This window comes from Staurois parvus, unplaced genomic scaffold (genome assembly GCF_062004578.1).
Source record: "Staurois parvus isolate SC_StPar_1 unplaced genomic scaffold, SC_StPar_1.0 ptg000039l, whole genome shotgun sequence".
In the NCBI taxonomy this organism is placed as follows: domain Eukaryota; kingdom Metazoa; phylum Chordata; class Amphibia; order Anura; family Ranidae; genus Staurois; species Staurois parvus.
Window position 1 is genome coordinate 836,601 of NW_028317835.1, and position 18,173 is coordinate 854,773.

The window sequence follows — 18,173 nt, forward strand, 5'->3', positions numbered from 1 at the left end:
AAAGTGGTGGGAGATGATTGTGACCTCCATACCTTTCATCTCTCTGTCCTCTTCACAGAAACTCAGTCATTTCTTTTGCATAGAGCTTTCAGGACTCCAGCACAATTGTTCAGCTAGGACAGGAGGGATTTCCCCTTATGACCCCAATTGTAGCGGTGATGTTGGGGATTTGATACACATGTTTTGGAGATGTCCAAAATCATTCAAAAAGTGGAACGATATGTCCAGTATTGTAATGTTGGTATTCAATATTCCTCGGGTGTGCCTCTTGGTCTCAATACAGGAGGAATTATTTACACCTCCTCCTATTACAAGTCATATAGCAATAGTGAGGCTGCTTGACCATAAAAAATATCCCGATCTTGGCTATCATCTCAAACTTTCAGCAGACAACAGTGAATTGAGCAGGTGAACTCCACATTAACATGTGAAAAACGAACTTACCAACATTGTAATTCCCGCAGGAGATGTATGTCTCTCTGGCAGAACTGGCTGGATACTCCTTGCTCACTCCTAGTTAGTTCTTCATAGGTTTTTAAAATCTTAGCTCTTTTAGCCCCATAAAAGGAGAACGGCCAGTTGTATCCTACTGAATGGTAACTACATTGGAGACCCATACTTGGGGTATGATCCTGTAGACACAGGCCTCATTGATCGGTGTCAGCTATCTATGTATGTACTGTGGGGCGTTACTTGCCATGTACAGCTGAATTGTTCTAGGCTGTTTCATCTTTTCTCTGTTCATTTGTTTATAAAAGGTAAAAGTGACACCATAGACAAAGCAAGTTATTGTTCTGTATGATCTGTAACAGTGCCACAACTGCCTATACGTGAGAATGTATGACTCCATTGTCTGGGCTGAATGTTGGGAATACTGTGCGCACTTATAAACTTTCTTAATAAAATCTATTTGATTAAAAAAATACTGTAGATAATGCTGTACATATTCTTTCTATTCATAAGATATATTTAGTAATGAACATTAAAAATAGAAAGCAACTTTATGTAGCCCTTTATATAGAATTCTATCTTTTTTCTTTCTCTACAGGTAGATTGATGAACCAGGTTTTTGGGACATTTTGGTCTTCATGAATACAGCTGATTCACGTGGAAAATAAAACACATGGATGTCTTAATTGACTGAAAGTCTTTACTGCAGTTCACTGGAGGATTCACACGGGATACAAGTCATATCTGTGTTCTAAAAGTCATGGTTTGGATCCTCTTCCACATTGATCCAGCAGGAGAAAAGTAATTTCAGTGTTCTGGAAGTGACAATGGCTTTACAATAAAGTCCAACCCCAGTATACATAAGAGGAGTAATTTCAAACTACTTGTTTGTAGATTTTACAATGGAGAGAAAATATATCACACACCAAAAGGCTTGCAAGGGAGAGAAGCCATATCATTGTTCTGAATGTGGCAAAACTTTTACAAGCGAGAGAGTCCTTATAATACACCAAAGATTTCACAATGGAGCAAAGTCATATCAGTGTTCTGAATGTGATAAAGCTTTTACACAGAAGTCAAATCTTATCAGACACCAGAGGATTCACACTGGAGAGAAGTCATATCGGTGTTCTGAATGTGATAAAGCTTTTACAGTGAAGTCACATCTTATCACACACCAGAGGATTCACACTGGAGAGAAGCCATATCAGTGTTCTGAATGTGATAAAGCTTTTACAGAGAAGTCAAGTCTTATCAGACACCAGAGGATTCACAATGGAGAGAAGTCATATCGGTGTTCTGAATGTGATAAAGCTTTTACACAGAAGTCAAATCTTAACACACACCAGAGGATTCACACTGGAGAGAAGCCATATCAGTGTTCTGAATGTGATAAAGCTTTTACACAGAAGTCAGATCTTATCAGACACCAGAGGATTCACACTGGAGAGAAGCCATTTTAATGCTCTCAATGTGACAAAACTTTTACAGTTAATGCCGGTCTAATCTATCACCGGAGGATTCACAAATCTTAGCATAGATTAAATTCTGGAAAAAAGGGAATATTAAAGAAGTTTCAGGTGTCACAAGCTAGTTTCACATCTCCAATGTCATCCCACAAGCTAGAGAAGAAGGGAGAAGATAAAATGTTTCTTTAAAAGAAACAAACTAAAATCTGTGCAAACTGGAATGTAATGATTGGATGAACTGAGTTTAGTGCTTATGTCCATCAATACACAACTAGAAGGGATTTGAATATTGTATCTTTTGACAATTTTTTTAAGATAAGCATTAATAACTGAACAGCTTCCCTCATGATTCTCATCTCTATCTTTTTTTATGGAGCTTTGAATGAATTTGCATTGCAATGCATTTTCATGATTCACCAACTGAGTTGTGTTTCCAAGCATTTTCTTCATTTCTGGATCCTGAGGTAATACATGACCAGCACTGCCTCAGTACCAGAGACTAGGATGGGGTCTATTGTCATCTTACCAAGTCTCTGAAGCCTCAGTGGGAGAGTCCATTCCAGGTTCTTCTGACTATTGATACATGATCAGCCAGGCTTGAGGTCTCCCGCTAAGCCCACCTTGTCCACTCCTCCCATTACATGTTCCATCTCCTCTCCCATTAACAATGCCTTCTTTCCACATTTCATCTCCTCTCATTATTATTATTATACAGGATTTATGGCACCAACAGTTTTCTCAGAGCTTTACAATATCATGGGAGACAATACAGCAACAATACAGTTAAATACAAGAGGGATAGGAGGACCCTGCTCCTCAGAGCTTAAAATCTAGGAGGGAGGGGCTAGTGGTACAAAAGGTAGTAACTGTGGGGGATGGATTGGTTGGAAGAGTAGAAGATTCCATTATTAGCTGAGGGCAGGATAGGCTTCCCTGAAGAGAGAGGATTTCAGAGATCGCCTAAAAGTGAGCAGAGTGGGAGATAGTCTGATAAATTGGGGTAGAGCATTCCAGAGGATGGGGAAAGCTCTGGAGAAGTCCTGGAGATGAGCATGGGAGAAGGAGACAAGGGAGCTAGAGAGCAGGAGGTTGTGCAAGGAGCGGAGAGTACGGTTTGGGTGATATTTGGAGACAATATTGGTGATGTAATTTGGGGCAGAGTTATAAATGACTTTATATGTTATTGTTAATGTTTTGAATTTTATCCATTGGGCAATGGGAAGCCAGTGGAGGGATTGGCAGAGAGGGGTGGAGGACACTGATTGGAGGCCAGTGGAGGGATTGGCAGCGAGGGGTGGCTGATACATAATGGTTAGTAAGGTGGATGAGTCTGGCAGCAGCATTCATGAAAGACTGAAGAGGGGATAGTCTGCAATGAGGTCGGCCAATGAGGAGAGAGTTACAATAGTCAAGGCGAGATATAACAAGGGAGTGAATAAGTTGCTTAGTGGTTTCCGAGGTTAAGAACGGCCATATCTTGGAACTGTTGCGGAGGTGAAGTCTACAAGATTTGGACAGTGATTGGATTTGGGACTGAAAGGACAGATGGGAGTCTAGGATTACACCTAGTACCCTGGCATGAGGGGAGGGACTGATGATTGTGTTATTGATCTTGATGGAGAAGTCAGGGAGGGGGCACAGGCTGGAGGGAATACTAAGAGCACAGTTTTGAAAAGATTGAGTTTGAGGAAGTAGAGTGACATCCATGCCGATATGTTGCTTAGTAGGTTAGTAATGCGGGAGGAGACTGAAGGAGTGAGGTGAGGAGGAGACTGAAGGGGTGAGGTGAGGGGTAGAAAGATAGATTTGTGTGTCATTAGTATAGAGGTGGTACTTAAAGCCATGGGAGTTTATCAAGTGACAAAGGGAGGAGGTGTAGATGGAGAAGAGTAGGGGTCCAAGGACGGAACCTTGAGGGACCCCTACAGAAAGAGGGAGTGAAGAGGAGGAGGCAGAGTTATAGGTAACACTGATGGAATGCTGCAATAGATAGGAGGAGAACCAGGAGAAAGCAGAGTCTTGGAGGCCAAAAGAGTTGAGTTTTTTGAGGAGGAGGGGATGGTCAACTGTATCAAAAGCTGCAGAGAGGTCAAGTAGTAAGAGTACTGAGTAGTGGCCATTGGTTGGGATGAGTACGCTGTAGTGGCCATTGGTTGGGAGGAGTACGGAGTAGTGGCCATTGGTTGGGATGAGTGCGGAGCAGTGGCCATTGGTTGGGATGAGTGCGGAGCAGTGGCCATTGGTTGGGATGAGTGCGGAGCAGTGGCCATTGGTTGGGATGAGTGCGGAGCAGTGGCCATTGTTTGGGATGAGTGCGAAGCAGTGGCCATTGGATGGGATGAGTGCGGAGTAGTGGCCATTGGTTGGGATGAGTACGGTGTAGTGGCCATTGGTTTTAGCAGTTAGTAGATCATTAGTGAGGTTTAGTAGGGTAGTTTCAGTGGAGTGTAGTGAGGGAAGCCAGACTGTAAAGGGTCGAGAAGGTTGTTGTCGGTGAGGTGGGAGCTCAGGTGATTGTAGACTAAGCGTTCTAGGAGTTTAGAGGTAAATGGCAGCAGGGAGATGGGTCTTAAGTTGTTCAGGTTGGTGGGGTCCAGGGAGGGCTTGTTAAGTATGGGAGTGATGTGCGCATGCTTTAGAGAGGAGGGGAAGGCACCAGTAGAGAGGGAGAGATTGAAGATGTGAGTGAGGGAGCATAGGATGGAAGAAGAGGGTGACCGTAGTAGTTGTGAGGGGACAGGATCCAGGGGGCAGGTAGTGAGATGGGCTTCTGAGGAAACCTTAGTGACCTCTTCGGTAGTAGGAAGGTCAAAAGAGGAAAGTGTTGAGGGAGGTTTAGTATAAGGTATGCTAAGTGGGATGGATGTCTGTGCAGTGGAGATGCTCCTATGAATTGCATCAATCTTGTTTTTGAAATGATTTGCAATCTCGTGAGCAGTGAGTGAGGTACTGGGTGGAGGTGGAGAAAGCTGAGAGTTAGAAGTAGAGAAGAGACGACGAGGACTGGATGACAAGCTATTGATGAGAGTGACAAAGTAGGCTTGTCTGGCAGCATGGAGGGAGGAATTGTATGTTAAGAAAGCAGATTTATATCGGGTGAATGCTTGGTGAGATTTGGTTTTACGCCACATTCGCTCCAGCACACGACTATGTCGTTTAAGATCTCTGGTGTTGTCAGTCTGCCAAGGTTGTAATGGTCGGGACCTGATGCTTCATGTTGTTAGAGAAGAAAGTGGATGAAAGTGAACTGTTGTAGACAGCAGTGGCCAGGTCAGGGCAGGACAGGGGAGAGATTCTGTCATAGAGGCGGTCAGTTGCAGAGTGGAAAGGAGAAGGGTTCAAGTTGTGAAGGTTTCTGCAGGTAAATGCTGATTGGAGGGATAAGTGTTTGAAGATGAGGAGACTGAAGGTGATGAGATTGTGATCATAGAGAGGAAAGGGGGCGTTTGTGAGGTTGTAGGATATCATCTCATGGATGACAACCTTTCAGGCAGGTCTGTGTCTGTGACACCAGCTAGAAAGAAGTCTCTGTTCAGTGAGAAAACAACATCCCAAGCTGATGCAGGCCTTCCAATACTGAGTTACTGCTGATTTAGGGGATGTATTCAGCAGTAAAACGTAAGCCCAGCTGGCCACTTGTGTTCCATGTGGTTCTGCCAAATGGGATTCCATCAGGTGAAGATCAGAAATCCTTGTTCCATGTTTTCTCTTTCCAGCTATTACTCCTCTCCATAGACTAATCACACAATACAACTGCCAGAGATCTGAACTTACAAAGTGCTGAGTGTGCGGTCATATTCCTACCACTTCTTCCGGGGGACTGACATTCCTCTGATTGGGGTTCACAATAATCACTCTGAGTGCACACATCTCTTTTTGGTGTAAAGTTTGTAAAGAAAACTTCTTCTCCCTGGAAATATTACAACGTTGGCACCAAAGTGTAACTATGGGCAAAATCAATAATGATAATAATAATGAAATCTGTCATTAGCAGAGCAGGCTTTGTTTTTCCGAGTCTCTTATTGTTTTATTTTTTTGTTGTCCCTCCCAGTAGATTTTTTTTGTCTACTTCCTGTAGAAAATCCAAGTCTTTTGGCAAAAATAGCAGTTGGAGGGGTTGGGGCAAATCCTATAACACTGCTGGGGGTGCTCACAACTGTCAGTTGTCATTCATATGGGGGGTTGGACCTTATAGAGAACCTGTTGCTGTAACTGCTGTAGAAGCGTTAGCTGAAGTTGGGCTTTACTTGTTGTGTGTCTTACTTATAATCTATCTAAGACTTCCCTGTACAGGGTGACAACGCTGCTGTGTAATGTTCCTGCAGAATGATCAGGGTTGTCACCCTGTTACAGAAGGTGGGAAAATAACAGATGTACAGACAGGACCAACAGCTGATACAACTATGTTGCAGAGGGAACTCTGGGAATGCTAATGACAGATTGCATTACACATTCAGTTAGCAGACTTCCTGCTGTTAGTCTGATGTTTGAATTGTGTTCTGATATTTACTGTCCTGCTGTAAAAGGTGTAAATGATCGCCCGCATGTTTCCTGTAGTAGCAGGGACTACAAACTCATATCAGGAATAGTAGGATGGGTACCTACCCAAGGGGGTCACCTTTTTGGATTTGGGGGAAACATTTCACATGGTTTCTTTCCATTAATGACACCGACAAGGGGAGTCTCACTTCACTAACAATAGGAGAGCCAATCACAGGCCAGTAACATTCCATGGTGTCACAATGTATTGCAGAATGTTTAATCCCCATTGGTCCAATGGATTCCTAGTCCTTCCAGATGCATTGCTTTTTGTGTGGAAGGAGCGCCCTAAAATGGCTTCCCTTCAATTCCACTCATAGCTGTACTTTAGGTGATGTTGCCCCTCCCCCATATCTGTAAGGGAAAGCCTCAATTTCTCCCAATACTCCCCTGGCCTTCCAGTGAGAAGAAACATTTTCTCTGGAGTGGAGATGTTTTATGCAGTGAGCCCTTCATAGACGGGATGGGGAATCTAAGTAATCTAAGATGAGTAAGGTGAACCGGTGTACTGGAGTCATGGATCAGATAACCAATGACACCATTGATGGTATAGCAGAGCTGACAGCAGAAGTGGCTCCATCACCTAAGGTGGTGTCACAGAACTGCATGGCGGCTGACTATCTCTCAGAAGATCAAGGTGGAGCCTACAAACTGGTGTCAGAGAGTGTTGTACATTTATATTAGATCATGAGGATCTCAGAAGAAGATATCTACACAAGGTAAAGGAGTTCCAACAGTCACCTGGGTGGGGGGAAGTGGGATCCATTTTCTTGGGTGGGTTTAGTTGGAACTTGGTTGAGTAATATGGTGGCTTTGTGTCTTAGGCCATTAGTTGCTACTATAGATTTGATAATAATTGTATACATTGTTGCTGTTGTGTCTCTTGCTTCCAGTTGATTTTGCTTGTTTATGCACATGATTACATTCACATTGTTAGAACAGAAGATTATTTAAAGTCCCCTTTTATTTTCTGAAAGCAGAGACCCTGGAGAATAAAATGGTGGTGGTTACAATTTTTGTCACACAATATTAGCGCAGCTGTCTATGAAATGCATATTTTCAGTAAAAAAACACTAACAATAATTCCAGTTCAGAAAAACACAATATATGACTCAGTTTGATGAAAAATTAAAGATGAGGTTGGCATCAAGTATATAGATACCAAACATGTCAAGCTTTAAAAATGTCATGTGCTTGTGAAATGGTGACAAACTTCAGTACCAGATATTGTCCATAGGTGACGCTTTAAAAGCCTTTACAGGTCATCAGTTTATATAGTGATCCATGAATGATGGCCCTAGAGTTATTCCTCTCCCTCTGGTGTGTGCAGAGATATGTACAATGTGTAGTGTGATTGATGTTTTCCTACATAACCGCACCCAACCCTTGCAATTGCTCATGTATACGGGAACTGGGGGCTTTAAAATGTGTTTTGTGTGTTTTCATTTACCGTGTGTTACTTTACACTTTTCTTTCTCTGAACTTTATTATTGCCATATAGGGGGTTAATAGCCTCGCATGTGATAACATATTGCTGGTCACAGATCCTCTGTAAAGAAACACAAGAGGTCTATCAGACCCCTAATGTCACCTCTGGACCCCAAAAAAGATGGTCAAGCACAGGTCATGTTTGATCAGCTCCTTGAAGACACGAATGTACATCTGCCAAATCTGTATCTGAGTAGACCATAGAAGCAGCATTAGAAAGAAATGTGAGCATGGCTTCAGTCAGGCGATGGTCCTGGTGGTCATGGTCTTGTTCTCCTTCAGGTCCTCTCACCTTGTAGATGGTGACATGGACTTGTTGTGTGGGAATGAGCAGGAGGGGCTCGGGGTTCTCTTGTACCCAATCAGCTTGTTATGGATAAAAGATGAAAGTGTCTTCTGGGAAGTTACAGGGATTTGTATATTTAGAGGGTTACATAAGTGGGCGGGGCTGGTATTAAAGAGGGGTGTGGCATATGTTAATCAGTTTCTTAGCATAGATGATATAAGTGGTATAAATAGATCCTTGAAATGTAAACAATCTATCTCTTTCCCTCTGTTGTTAAAGTGTCACATATATATGATGAATAAAGTTGGGTGATATTTTCACAGCACAATACCGTGGTCTGGGTTCTTCTACAACACATCCCCCAAAAATGTCCTCTTCCAGTTCTAGGAGTCTGGTGGAATGGGACACAAGCTGATGGTATCTCTTAGGCCCCTTGTATATGGGGGTCCGGCCCCTGTGGGTGCAATGCTGGCATTATAATACACCTGGTAGGCACAGGTACAGCGTCCAGCCCCGCTGCCTGCAGCCTGTCAAAGTCTACACTACAGCTGGACGGGGCTCAATGCTGCACCACGTTTACCTCGTGTTTAGGGCGCTTTGTGTTCAGGGAGAAATGGCCGCCATCCTGATCAGACAAAGCATAGAGCAGATGTAGGCCGGTGCAGTCTGCTTCTTCCACTGTAGGTGGCTCTCAACCAGAGTGACATCCCAGCCTGGAGAGGAAGTCGGGGGACACTTGGCTTCTCTGTGGTTTCCCGGTTCCTGGAGACGGCGTGGAATGAAGGGGTCCATGGAGTCCTAGAGATTATTTTTTAAATTTTTGTTTACACATTTTAAAAATGCTTTTATTCCTGAAGATCACAAAACCCCAAATCTGATGTATTCTGTGATAGCAGACACCCTATATAATACAATGTTGGGAGTTGTCATTTTCTATGTTACATGATATTAGCACAACAGTTTATGAAAGGCAACATTTCAGGAACAATATAGTAACGTTTATTTCTGAGCACATAAATGCAATTCATGACCTATTTTCTGGTGAAATATAAAAGATGAGGTTGTGCCGAGGAAATGGGATTCCCAACATGTCAAGCCGTAACACTGTGTGCACTTGGAACGCTTTAATAGCCCCTCCAGGTCATCAGTATAGAGTTACACAGGAGCACTGGTGCTCCAATCATTGCTCTCCCTCCGGCGTGTGCGCTGATATGTAACGTGTGTGGGGATCACTGTGTTCCTATGTAGGCACCCCAATGTACATGTCACGTCCTGGTCTGTGTATAGGAGGTCCGCTGAGCTCCCTCTGTCCTTCCCAGTGACACCCACCATGATAGCACCGGGCTCTGCTGTCCCACATGGTGTCAGGGGGGAGGGGCACATCTCAGTGGTGGATGTGGGAATGATAGGCGACTTCACAGCCACTTGTATCACTTCCACATGACAGCCGACATTCGGATTTACTAAAGTCCTCACACTCCCGGCTGTATAGCGGTGGGCAGTGTGGGGGGAAATAACACGTCTGCAGCATTGTTAAATATACAAATCCCCAGCAAGTGGCTGCAGGTTCATATTTACCCCTCCCCCCCCATCCTGGCACCCTAAGATGTTTCATGTAGAACCATCATGTAGAATCATGCAAATCATGTAGAAACCATACACAAAAATATTTGTGCATTTCCTGCTCCACCAAATGTCTACCTTTGTGACCCACTCCATGAAAATTTTGAATAAACAACACAGCGGCATCTTGTGGTAATCCCACAATCCTCTCTTTTGACATAAGACCATTTTTGTCTTGTGTCAACCCTCTGCTGGCCCAAAATTCAGTTTCATTTTCAGAAGCCTGGTCCTGTAATGTATTCAAAAGTTCATTTGACAGTAGGGACGGGGTAGACAGCATCACCATAGTTAAATATTATCGATCATGCAATTGCCCTGCAGCTTTTCCAGCTGCATCTGCCATAGCATTTCCCTCTGCAATTGGGTCTATAGCATTAGTATGGCCTTGGACCTTCATAACTGCTATCCATCTTGGAAGTTGGAGTGCAGCCAACAAGTCCTGAATCAGTGAATGATGGGATATTGACTTGCCATCTGCGGTAGTAAAACTGTGGCGTTGCCAGATTCGTCCAAAATCATGTACCACCCCAAAAGCATATTTGGAGTCAGTATAGATGTTGACATCTTGTCCTTGATATAAAGTACATGCTCTTGTGAGAGCCACAAGCTCAGCGGCTTGTGCACTGGGGTACGGGATGGATCCAGTCTCAATGATATTTGGTGGTTCTACAACAGCATATCCTGTGAGATACGTGGTGTCACTAGGACATGTGCATGATACATCCACAAAGACATTAGGAGCCCCAGAAATCGGGGTTTCCTGCATGTCTGGCCTTGGAGAAGTGTCTGCTTGATTAACATCTATATAATTATGTTCCTCGCAGTAAGGTGAGGGTTTGGATTTGTGGAGATCAAAAAAAACCAACAACAATGATGGTCCTGATGTGGAAGGGCTGCATTTCACTGAGAGGTTAGTTGTGGATGTTAACATTACCTCACACCCTGCCAAACGTTGTGCTGACACGTGCTGAGTGTTAATATTTTTTAGTCCATGTAGGACATGATGGGATGTGTGTAGAATCAAAGGGGGCCCCAAAACTATGGTATATGCCATTTCTACTGCCAAGGCACACAGACAAAACTTGGAGACACCCCGACATGCCCTGGACCGGGATGGGCATTATTTTTGATAAATATGCTACCGGCCTCATGGCACCTCCGTGCTCCTCAGCTAGTACTGCCGCCATGGTTTTACATGCAGATTGACAATACAAATGTAACCATTTAATCTGGTAACCCTAATGCAGGAGGCAAAGCAAGTGCTGATTTCAGATACTCAAATGCCTGCACCAATGGTGGTGTCCAATTGACACAGTCTGGCTGATCCTTTAGTGTCACCTCACATAGTACATTGTCATAATAGGAACAATCAGGAATCCACTGTCTGCAATAGCTTACCATGCCCAGGAAGGATTGCATTTGAACCTTAGTTTTTGGTTTTGGTTGTTGACATATTGCTGCCACTCTCCTTGGGCTCAGCCCCCTCTGACCCTCAGACAATACAAATCTTAGGTATTCTACTTGTGGTACTACAACCTGGATCTTTTTCTTGGAAACCTTTTGTCCCTGATCAGCCAGAAACTGTAACAATGACAGTGAATCAGCCCTGGATGTCTCTGCATTTACAGAACTAAGGAGTAAGTCATCCATGTCCAGGATGAGTACTGAACCATGGAGGGGGTTCCCAGTCATTAAGCATGGATCTACTGGCCATGGTATATGTTACCGGTGAATCTACATAGCCTTGCAGATGACGGGTCCAGGTTAGCCTCTCTTCCAAAAAACAAAACCCAGATAATGCCTGTGTCTCCTTGTCAACTGGGGCACTAAAAATGCATTTAATAGATCAATTACTGTAAAATGTGTGGCGTTGGTTGGTGTGGCGTTCACCAAGGTTGGTATGTCTGGGACTACAGGTACAATTGGCATTGCCCTTAGATCCTGTACTAATCTCCACTCACCATTGGGTTTTTTATTTTCAGGGTGGCTTTGTATGGTGTGCAATCAATGAATCCAGCATCTGTAGCATTTTTAGCCCATAACTTTTCAGGAAGTGTTCTTAAATCACGCTCTATAGCTGGGCAAAATAAAAAAGGTGTGTCCAGTTGCGTACCTTCTTCTGTGATAGACATCACAGCTTTAAGAGCAGCTAACAAATCTTGGCCTAACAGGGATACTGGGCAATGTGGGAGCACATGAAATCTATGATACCAGACCTGTCCATCCTTTGCCTGTACGGGGAGGGGAGATGTACTGCTAGTGGGTGTTTCTTTTCCTTCTATTCCTATTGATTTGGTGTTACTCGAGGAAATATCCAGGGGGGTCCCATACTTCTTATGCCAAGCACCATACAGCTGTCTAATCGCTAAACTAACATGGGGCAGGGCTCCATTCATCCATGATTGGATAAAAATAGATTCACTTTCCCCATCACTTACATCCATCCCTCCTTCCAGCAATACCTTTTTAAACCTTCTAATAAAATCTGTGGCAGTTTCAGTAATTTTTTGTCTACATGCTACAATTGGAGCAAATGATTTCCTCTGCTTGTAAAGCCTTACCAATTCCGGTTTAACTTCCTCCCACGCTGCATCCCTCTGCTCCCTAGATCACAGGGGATATTTATCCACACCCTGCTTTGTGGACCACGCCCTATGTCCCAACTCAGTATTATCCTCATTGTTAAATATTGGACAGTTATCCCATTCAAATTCCTCTGTAATATCTTTTCTACAATTACCTTGCAATCTTCCATCATATTTCTTCCTACACACATTCTTTTTAACCAGGATACTGCTCCCCCCTGGAGACTTCCTGGGATTGGGGCATCCTTGTACTATAGCATTTAATTCCTTTGCATCTAATGCCTTTAAAATCAGCTCATCCCCCCACGGTCATAAATGGGTAAGCTGATCTCACTTTCTCTTCCTCTTCTACCGGCCCCAATCCTCTTCCCTTCTCTTCCTTTGGCTCATCACTCGACCTCATAACCCTATCACTTACCTCCACTACTTTCTTTTCCTTTCTTTTCTCCTTCATCATGTGAACTTTCTGCCTCTCTCCCATTTGCTCTACGTTGTCTTCTAACTCGGACTGCTGAAATGATGATGTCTTCATCATCCTCTGTTTTATCAGTGTGGGGAAGTGCTGGATATAACGGGGCTATCTGTGGGGAAGTGCTGGATATAACGGGGCTATCTGCGGGGAAGCGCTGGATATAACGGGGCTATCTGTGGGGAAGTGCTGGATATAACGGGGCTATCTGTGGGGAAGTGCTGGATATAACGGGGCTATCTGTGGGGAAGTGCTGGATATAACGGGGCTATCTGTGGGGAAGTGCTGGATATAACGGGGATATCTGTGGAGAAGTGCTGGATATAACGGGGCTATCTGTGGGGAAGTGCTGGATATAACGGGGCAATCTGTGGGGAAGTGCTGGATATAACGGGGCTATCTGTGGGGAAGTGCCGGATATAACGGGGCTATCTGTGGGGAAGTGCCGGATATAACGGGGCTATCTGTGGGGAAGTGCCGGATATAACGGGGCTATCTGTGGGGAAGTGCCGGATATAACGGGGATATCTGTGGGGAAGTTGGTGGAACTGAATTAACCTCTTTATGTTTGTAGGGTGGTGGTGGCACAGGAATATTTGCTGCAATTAAGGTTCTATATCCTGGTACATATGTCAACCAATTCTTACCTCCCTCAAACATATAATCCTTGTCCCAAGCTGGGTCTTCCTTTCCCCAAACATCCACCTGTGGTTGCTCATGCAGGCACATACCATTCATCATATCCATACACATTGTGTCATTCCCTCCTTCCCGGGGAAAACTCGCTCCTCCCAATCCTTCTAACCAGCTTACTAAATTATCCACCCGTGGATTAACATAATAGTAACCAAAAGAAGAAACTCTAGTAACAAATTCTTTTCAAGTCTCATTTATGGGAACAACTGCATTTTCCCTTTCTGCTTTTTGTCTCTATTTTTCTTCATCAATTTAATCAACTTTAATGCTTTTAGCGGAGGCACATGGCGAGGTATTTCCTCCTTACCTAAGGAATTCCCCATAACAACAGCAGCGGCAGCAGCAGATTAGTAAGACAATACAGCAATACAACAAAGAACAATAAGTGCTATGTCAGGTGTATACAGGTATTCTATGTCCCGAGCCGAGAGTCCCTTTCTCTCGCTCCTAAACTCCACCCACCAATCTCCCTCTTAAGTTCGGAAATAATGACCTCGGCAAGAAAAGCATATTTTTCTTAAAAAAAAAAAAAAAAGATTCTCACTCACCTTGGTGATTATCCCACTCTTCTGACACCAGTACAAAGGGTTGGTGTTGAGTTTTTCCTCTCAATGGGGGCCCCCACCGGTTACACCTGAGCGATAACTTACGATATATCGGGAAATGAATTGCACACCACGCCACAGCTCGTTGCAAGACACTTCAACTTTATTGCGGAAACATCAGCATATATATAAATCTGTAGTCTCTAGGCAGATTATTAATGACCAACCTTTAATATCAACCAATCAAATTCATGCATTTATCTTTAATATTTGCACCTTAATTGTCATTAAACTTTGCAGAACTAGTTTCTGGCCAGATGGTTGTGGTCAGACTAACTCATGATCTTAGCACAACGCCCAGACTACGGCCACGGTCTAACCGACAGTTACTTCCTCAAAAAACTTGTAAACACAGTTAGTTTCCTGTAAAGAATACATACAGTACAAACTTTTCTCTTCATGTACAAAAGTCATATATTTTTTAAGCAAACATCTTGTATAACAAAATGGAGCTGATTATGTTATATTATCCTTTCAGGTACTCTTTATGGAGAGATCTGGGGTCTATTAGCCTCCAAATCTCTCCTCTGCCCTTAACATCTGATCGCACCAAGATCGGTGTAATCAGATACTTTATGCCCCTTTTACACGAACATTCCGATTGGGTCCGGACCCGATCACAACCTCTATTCTCTCTGGAGTGGCAGATGTAAACGGATATGTGTCCCTTTACTCTCACCGACATCCGATCCGATCTGCCAAAAAGAGACAGATGGGGATCCATTCCCCTTCTGTCCATTGGATCAGATCACATGGCAGTCTGACCGCCCATAGAGGACAGCGGGCCGTGTCCATGTCCGCTCTATATAAGCGAAGCAGACGCAGACTTGTCATCCATTTGCCCAACAGCGATCAGCAGAGAGATCCCCCGCTGAGCAAGAGGATCCGCTGACGGGCCCACCCGGTGTGAAAGGGGCCTTACCATTTTATATTCCAGAAAACCAGAAGGCATGAATGCTCATCACTTCCGTCTTCCTGTATCATGGAGGCCATCAGGGCCGATTTGGCCTCTGTTTGCTTCTATGGGACAGGAGAGGCCGAGAGTGCCAAAGAAGGTGATGGGAGAACACTGTAAAAGCAACAAAAACAAAACTCTTTTGCATCGTATTTATGTTAGGAGTGTAGTGACATCACAAGTGTTACCTAGAAAAACAAATAAAATATACGTATCCACATTTTCTACCACATTAAAGCCCTCTGACATAAAAAACTGATGTATAATACATTTGGGTAGATTACAAATCCTAAAGGTGTAATGTGCTGAACTGGGACATCTCCATAAGTGGTTCAGGACAGTTTGCACCCTTTATGTAAATATTAATTCTAACCATAGTTACACTTTAGGGTCAACATCAGAATGTTTCTAGGGTCAAAAAAGGATTCTTCGCAAACAATACCTACCCAAAAACAATACCTACCCAAAAAAAGAGAATAGACTATTCAGTCATTGAAGATAACCCGAGTCAGAGGAATTTCAGTCCCCCAGAAGATGTAGTCGTAGTATGTGATCGGTCTATGGAGAGGAGCAATAGCTAAACAGAGAGACAATATAATAAGGAAGTCCAATCTTCTCCTGATGGAATCCCTTGGATTTGTGGCAGGACAAGATGGAACACAAGCAGCCAGCTGGGCGTAAGTGGTACTGTTGAACACATCCCAAACAAAGAGCAGTGAATTGGTGTTGGAAGGCCTACACCAGCTTAGGAATTTGATTTCTCACTGGACAGAGATTTCTCCATGGCTGTTGTCCCTGTTGCAGTCCTACCTGTAAAAGCTGTCATCCATAAGAGGAGGAGGAACCTGGAAATAAGGCATTGATCATTGGAGGGGAGGTGGAATATGTGAAGGGAGGTGTGGACAAGGTGAGCGCAGCTGGAGCCCTCAAGCTAGACGGATATTGGAATAGTCAGCAGAATCTAGAAAAGTCTCTCCCACTGAGGCTTTGGAGGCTTGGTAAGATGCCACTTGACCACTACCTAGTCTTGGTGCTGAGGCAGTGTTGGTAATGCATTAGCTCAGGATCTGACAATGAAGAAAACATTTGGGAACACAGCTCAGTTAATGAATGATGAAAATATATTACATGTTCAGTCAAAGCTCCATAAAAAGGTTAGAGATTAAAATCATTAGGAAACACAGTTCACTGTCAATACTTGTCTGATGAAAATAGTCAAAAAGTAAAATAGTCTTGGGCTTCTACCCCTTTAAACCCCCCTTCTCCCCATTACCTCCTGCAGCTGAAGCCTGTGAATCCTCTGGTGTGTGATCAGCTGTGACTTATGTAAAAAAATCTGTTACACTCACAACACGGCTAAAGATTTTCTCTGGTGTGGACCCTCTTGTGTGTGTTAAGTTGTTCTCTATGTTTAAAAGCTTTATCACATTGAGAGCAGTGATATGGCTTCTCTCCAGTGTGACTCCTCTGGTGTATAATAAGGCTTTCCTTATATACAAAAGCTTTATCACATTCAGAACATTGATGTGGCTTCTCTCCAATGTGAATCATCTGGTGTCTGATGAGGGATGACGCTTGTCTAAAAGTGGTATTGCATTCAGAACACTGATATGGCTTCTCTCCAGTGTGAATCATCTGGTGTGTGATAAGATTTGACTTCATTGTGAATGCTTTGTTACATTCAGAACACTGATATGACTTGACTGATATGGAGAGCAGTGTGAATCCTCTGGTGTGTGATAACACTTGACTTCATTGTGAATGCTTTGTTACATTCAGAACACTGATATGGCTTCTCTCCAGTGTGAATCCTCTGGTGTGCGATAAGATAGCACTTTTGCATAAAAGCTTTATCACATTCAGAACACTGATATGTCTTATCTCCAGTGTGAATCCTCTGGTGTGTCATAAGATTACATTTCATTGCAAAAGCTTTATCACATTCAGAACACTGATATGGCTTCTCTCCAGTGTGAATCCTCTTGTGTTTCATAAGATAATCTTTTGTTGTAAAAGCTTTATCACATTCAGAACATTGATATGGCTTCTCTCTAGTGTGGACTCTCTGGTGCATGATGAGATTTGACTTCTGTGTAAAAGCTTTATCACATTCAGAACACTGATATGACTTCTCTCCAGTGTGAATCCTCTGGTGTGTCATAAGTTTACCTTTCACTGTAAAAGCTGTATCACATTCAGAACATTGATGTGGCTTCTCTCAGGTGTGAATCCTCTGGTGTTTGATAAGTTGATCCTTCGATGTAAAGGTTTTATCACATTCAGAACACTGATATGGCTTCTCTCTGGTGTGAACCCTCTGGTGTTTGGTAAGATTACCCTTTGTTGTAAAAGCTGTGTTGCACTCAAAGCACTGAAAAGGTTTCTCTTCAGTGTGACCCTTCTGGGGTGTGATATGTTTTGCCTTCATTGTAAAACCTTTATCACAGTCCAAACAAGAAATAGCTTCTGAAATAAATGTTATGGATGCAAGGGTTGAACTACATTGTAAAGCCATTGTCACTTCCAGAACACTGAAATGTCTTATCTGCTGTTGTCCTCTGAGGGTGGATCAATGTTGAAGAGGATCCGAACCATTTACAACATTGAGAACACTGATATGTCTCGTATCCTGTGTGAATCCTCCAGTGAACTACGATAAAGACGTTCCGTCACCTAAGACATCCGTATGGCTCGTTTCCCATGTGACTGAGTTGTACTTATGAAGACCAGCTTGACCGAAAACTTGGTTCTTCAATCCACCTGTACAGAAAAACAAAAAAGTCAGAATTCTATATAAAGGGCTAAATAAAGATGTTTTCTATATTTTTTTAATTAAAAAGAAAATTTATGAAAACATCCAAAACATTCCAGAGTTGACATCTGAGTACAATCAGTATCACGACATGCATTGTCAGATAATGAAACACATCCAAAGTCAGAAACGTGTAACATAGCGCACAACAGCCTTATGCTATTGGGTTTTCACAGCCATCATGGCCCACTTGGGA

The 18,173-nt window shown here is 43.2% G+C and overlaps 1 protein-coding gene across 1 annotated transcript in view; it reads right to left on the reverse strand.

Annotated features, from left to right (window-relative positions):
* The window catches only part of LOC149470534 (uncharacterized), a 170,828-nt gene that overhangs the window by 137,762 nt on the left and 14,893 nt on the right, over positions 1-18,173 (reverse strand). The window contains 1 exon segment of the mRNA XM_089662549.1: positions 16,883-17,925. Within this exon segment, the coding sequence (XP_089518675.1) occupies positions 16,883-17,326 (444 nt within the window). The 5' untranslated portion in view covers positions 17,327-17,925.